This window comes from Limanda limanda, chromosome 2 (assembly GCF_963576545.1).
Source record: "Limanda limanda chromosome 2, fLimLim1.1, whole genome shotgun sequence".
Classification (NCBI taxonomy): domain Eukaryota; kingdom Metazoa; phylum Chordata; class Actinopteri; order Pleuronectiformes; family Pleuronectidae; genus Limanda; species Limanda limanda.
The window spans coordinates 16,342,468-16,348,467 of record NC_083637.1 but is presented as its reverse complement, the minus strand read 5'-3'; the positions used below and the strand labels follow the sequence as shown (position 1 = coordinate 16,348,467).

Genomic DNA, 6,000 nt, shown 5'->3' with positions numbered 1-6,000 from the left:
CACGAGTTACTGTTGTGGCTCTTAATCATGCCACGCTCCCTCTACTTCTCTCAGCATCGTTTAAGATGATTATTGATTAGCGTCTGGTCCTCTGTGACATATATCTACGGGAAGCTGCATTGACCTTAGTAAAGTGCTGTTTGTTAAAACATCAATCCGCCATAAGCAAACAGAGTAATAGAGCGTCGGGGGGGGGGGGGGACTTTCTTTTCCCTCGCTGCATAAACTTTGCAGGAGTGGGAGCACTTTGTTGTCGGAGCAGTTTATCAGTGATCATCTGAAGGTTGATCTGAGGGAAAATATTTATCAAATACCAGAAGCAGTTTTGGGGGGGAAAATGCTGCCGTTTGTTCCCTTTTATTGTGAACTGTGTTTTTTTAATATTTTATTTTGAAGGGCTCACGGTTTCTAATGCTCTCTACTTGCATCCAAAACGTGAATAATTTGTTTATGGACGTGTGTAATACTGGATAGTGTGTCTTCATACATAAAGCATTTCGACTTGTTTTTGATGTGGCACCCAATTGAGCATCTCCTCCCTGTGTGTTACTTCGCAGGCCTGTATGGTGTCAGCAACACTGAGCTGTGAGAGAAACAGCTCACCACACGAGCGTCTGGGCTCAGCAGGAAGAACTCCCATGTCAACTCCCAGGTCACCCTCAGACGTCATGTGGATCAGATGCCTGCTCTGCGTCGCCACTTTGCTCGCCTCCGGTAAGATATGCAGCTTTACATACTTTTAATAACCAGAAACCTGTTTTTCTCTTTTTTTGAGTTTTGTGTCACAGAGGCTGGAAATACAGCCAGCCGTAGCTTTTCAGGTTTATTCACTGACCATTAACAGCCAGCGTAGCATGCTCGCTGTGAAGCTGCACAGAGTTCACCTAATTTCTCACGTGTCACCGTAGGAGAAGCACAGGTGGGAATAATAAATGAGTGATGGCGGAATTCCAATGAGCTGCCTCAGTTCCAAGGCATCACTCACTGTCACTGCTGCACTGGGACTTCAAACAGCAGAGAATATTATTACTAACACCTGTTCCACTCATACTATGACAAATCTAAATGTACGTTGAGACAAAGGCCTATTGTAGTAGGTTTGCACTGAAAAGAGATGGAATATAAATTGCAGTAAATTGCCCACGACTCATGGGTTAAAATATCATTCCACATCCAAAATGACTTGAAATGTTGTTTCAAACTCGCGTTTGAAAGCTTGAATCCTAATGAGGACAATTTTTCATGATTGCAACTTGATTCTGAAGCCTTGCATAATTTTTTTAATAGGCTGGAATTTTTTTTTTAAACAAACATGATTTACTCTCTGAGTTTTCCTTCTTTGAAACTGCAGCAGTCCTCTTACAGTGTTTCTCCAACACATTTTGACTTTCAAATCTGTCCCTGTTCCCCCAGTGCATCAGGTACATTTTAGAACTGCTGCTACATTGGAAAAAGTTTCAGAGACTTTGATACTACAGCTTTTAAAAGGGCAAATCTTTATCTTGGTACTTTTCAGATATACACTTGCACTCTAAATGCGGTCTGTTATTTCAGAGTGGAGTTTAAGACACGCACTTTTGAGAGGAGATTTGCCCAAATGTTATATTTGATTTATGATATTTAGCAGTGTTTAGCTGCACTTCTGATGCTTAGAAACTCTGAAACCGATCTGAAAATAAAAGTCAGGATCCTGGAGGCGGGAACAAGAGTTTTAACCTTTCAAAGCCTTTTTTTTCAGAATAGGGCATGATATTTATCCCATCACAACTGCTAATTAAAGCAGTAACTGTATAACACAACCACCCACACACTCCAAGCATTTGTAAGAAACCCTTAACTTACTACTCATTCATTTATATGCATCTGCCTGTGACTTTCATGCACTATTTCTCTCTCTCTCGTCCACTCTCTCTCTTACTGTCACAGACACACACACACACACGCACACACAAACACACACAGACACACACACACACAGTGCAGACGTAGCCCTATAGCTCCTGGAGGGAGCTCAGGCCCACTTGGACTTAATCCTATTAATAGCTGCTGTCAATCACAGTGTTGTGGGGAGAAACTGCTGCACACATGCAGACACACACTAAACACACACACACACACACATGCATGTACCTGCTCACTTGACTGCTGTTGCCGTGCATGCACAGAGGGATGATTTACTGAAATGCTGTACACCCACATGGACAGAGATCCTCCTTAAACGCATAAACACACTTCAGCAAAAAAAAACAGGCAGTGCTGCACAGGCAGCCACTCAGACACAAACCCCAAGGGGCTTTGCTTCAGCACCAGGAGATGAGTTTCAGTCAAAGGTATTTGCATCAATGTCTAAAGAATAAGTCGACATATGCAAATTGCGCTGTTTATACTTAGCAGGGATTAGTTGAAACAAAGACAGTTTAGCTGGAGGACACTCGCAGCAGCAAGCGCTCGATCTTCTCCACCGAGCCGCGTCTTGTCATTATTTAAGGGTTATGTGGAGACATATAAAAGAGAATAGGGGAGCATGAATCTTTGAACAAAAATCACAGGAATGTGTGTTTAAAAAAAATCTTTGCTGGGGTTTAGTGTGTGTTTCTGGCATGGAGGCTGTTAAACCGGACGTACAGGGGACTTGTTGAATGTGCTGCTGTAAGAAATCTGAGGAACTGATGCAATCACACCATGAACACATCAGTGCAGAGGACAAACAAACTCTGGCAAATATGAGGACATTTGATCGTGTTAGAGGAAAAAGCTGCGGATTGTCTCTGTTTTCCTTGTCAACAAATACCATGAAAAGACAACACCATCCATTATCTTTACCTCTGGCTACCTTTAGTCTTCAAGAATAAATCCAGATTATAAATTTATAATTTAATTTAAACAAGTGCATGTTTGCCTGCATGTTTGCTTGACCTGTGTTAATGCTCTGGAGCTTCCTCAGAATTATTCCGTGTCATTAATTAATGCTCCTCCTCAAACAGTTCTGTGCAGGTTAAAGTTCCTACCTGGTTCATCTGCAATAAAGATTTTCTAGTTAAGGTTTTATATAGATTTAAACAGAATTAGCTTCATTACTGTTAACTGGTGCTTACTGGTGTTATTTTTCCATACATTGCAGGTTGGCTACTTCACAGGTCTTGTAAGCAATCGACAGAATCTTCAAATTAAAAGCTCTGTAATTCAGGTTTTTATAAAGCATTGCTGCAAAACAAATATGTTGTGTTTTTACTTTGAAGACTATTTGCTAAAGAGGAAGTGATAACCCCAGTTTGGCCCAGTTCCTGCCCACTGCTGTAGTCTATTGAAAGACATGGAAGAAGACATGTTTAACTTCCGTCCGTATACTGACGGCACACTGCCCCCCCCCACTCTGTACTGCTACAGAGTGCTAGTCGCCTGTTTATTCAAATTGTATTAATATTGAACTAATCAACAAATTAAACTAAATTGTACACTGCACTCCCTCAGACCATTAAAAATAGGCTAAGTGTGAAATTGACAAGATGAATGGTTTGTAAGAAATGCGTTCTACATACAGACAGACCGATATTTGTTGTAGGTAGATAAAATCAAATCATTCACAGCATCTTATAAACTGTTGGCCATTTCGATTTCTTAACCTCAAAGAGGAGAATAGAGACTATTTTCAGCCACGGAATAATACATTTCAAAAGAAAGTACAATACCTATTGTAGCAGTTCTCTGGGCAATATGTGAAAAACATCTGCACACTTCGATCTGTGCGAGATTCATTTATTGAGGCCACTTCTTAGTCAGGGACCTTTTTTAAGCATCCCGAGGGAAGAGGTTCTCTAACCAATAAAAAAAGGCTTGGTCGTGCAGATGGTTTTCCTATCACACACTGAGTCCCAGCTCCAGCGCCTCCACAAGCCTCGGTTTGCTGTGAAATGATTTATATTTGACGTATATATATATATATATATATATATATATATATATATATATATATATATATTTTTTTTTTTTTTTTTATATATAACAATGAAAGCACTGAGATAAAGAGCTGCAGTGTATCAGGACCTGGCTACAGAGGCCATACTTGTTCCGAAGATTTAATTCTCTGTTGTTTTTGATCTTTTCATGAGATATATATATATCGACAAGAAGGAAAACAAAGAATATAATTTGCTTTATTCTCTTTTGCTCTTTAAAAAATGTGTTATTGTTTTTTTTAGGGCCTGAGCACCGAACAGTGGGAGGCCCTATTGAAATTGTTTCAGAAAAAAAATGTTTCAGGCAAATGTATTGTCTTCATGAGGGGTTCAAATTGTTACCAAAGTTTGCAGAAAATTAGAAAGTGGTGAAAATATACGTATTCTGGAGTAATTTTACAATTTTTTTAGTAATAGCACATAGCTAGGGGAGATATTCTTGAATAACTTTTTTTCTGAGGGTGGTAGAGACTTGGAAAGTGGTTTCATCAACACTAATAATGGTACGCCTGATCGAATGGTACCATTCTCGAGCTTTTAAGACCTTCAGAAGGGAAACATCCTAATCTGTGAAAAACTCTGTGGAGATATTCTGGTCTAAGTGTTTTGGTGAATGTCGTAGAGACGTGGGAGTAGGCTTTACCCCCTCTAATGTGGGTTTGTCCATTCGATTGGTACCATCTACGAGTTTGTAAGACCTGGGTAAGTGTAGGTTAAGGTCGCGGTTAGGGTTAGTTTTTTATTTGATTTTTCTCTCAGAAGACCCACATTTCAGACGCCGTGCGCTACAGCCAAACACATTGGCAGTTCAAGTGAGAGATCACCTTTTAAATCTCTCCCCTCTATCCTCTCACCCTCTCCCTCTCCTTCCTTCCGTCCATCCACCTCTTTCGCCACTCTCTTGTTCTTGGCCCAAATGTATAAATCGATATCCTTTTGTTTCAGCCCCCCCGAGGCAATGAGAGAGTCTGAATAAGACTGTCTGTACTGTCCGCGGTTGCCAAGTTCCTGTCACCACTTACACAACTAATGACAGACACATTAACATGCACTTGCTAGCTCACACTTTACTGCACGTGTGCAAAGACAAGCGGGCCTAATATTGGCTTGTGTGCGTAAGTGTGTGTGTATCGTGTGTCTGTTTGACCGAAAACATGCTAGTGGAGGTTTTGCATGCAGCTTAACCACAGTGCAGTTTTATAGAGGAGGCTGCTGATGTAAACAGATAAATTAAAAGGTGACAAACAAGACAGGATGGTGTGCGAGAGCCGGAGCATTTACTGCCCCTCGTGAAGGCAGAGTGGCTTTTAATTGGGAAACAGAACGCTCATTTGGACTGTGTGTGTGTGTGCGTGCGTGTTTGTGTGTGGTGTGTGTGTGTGTGTGTGTGTGTGTGTGTGTGTCATAAATGTCGTCTTTATACCCAGCAGGGATCCTGTGAGGCAACACTCTTAAGACATCTGATCTAAAGCCAGTCTAGACAGCTGCCTCACAATACTGTGTATTGATCCCAGTACGCTTCAATTAACCCTCTCTTCAAAATTTACATTCACGCTCGCAAAGGCGGACATGATGCAGCCATTGAAAAGTTTGTAAACTAACACTCATATTACCGCAGGAATGACCCACTGCCCTGAGCACTCGCCTGGTACAGACACACACACACACACACACACACACACACACACACACACTAAAACCCACGAGGTCCCTCAAATACTCAACCGCTACCAAGCCGCACTTTCTATCTGAATATGTGTTTAAGGTCTAATCACAGCCTGGGGTGGTGCGTGTGTGTGTATGTGTGTGTGTGTGTGTGTGTGTGTGTGTGTGTTCATTAGGGAAGACATTTTCATTAAATGTCACTTATATATCAGTCTTATCTCTAAGCTAGGGTCTGCCATTATCAATAGCGTGCCCTTAACTACCACCACCATACCGACAGCGACTGGGTAGCCGGTGAATATTTCCTCCTCCACATGCCAACACCGCGAGCATTTGTATGCGTGTGTGTATCCGTGTGTCTGTTTGTGTGTGTGATGGA

At 41.4% G+C, this 6,000-nt stretch overlaps 1 protein-coding gene across 1 annotated transcript in view; it reads left to right on the top strand.

The window, feature by feature from the left end:
* The first annotated feature begins 656 nt into the window (after positions 1 to 656).
* The window catches only part of adgrl3.1 (adhesion G protein-coupled receptor L3.1), a 98,467-nt gene continuing 93,123 nt past the window's right edge, over positions 657 to 6,000 (top strand). The window contains exon 1 of the mRNA XM_061084795.1: positions 657 to 723. Within this exon, the coding sequence (XP_060940778.1) occupies positions 669 to 723 (55 nt within the window). The 5' untranslated portion in view covers positions 657 to 668. The remainder of the gene's footprint in view (positions 724 to 6,000) is intronic.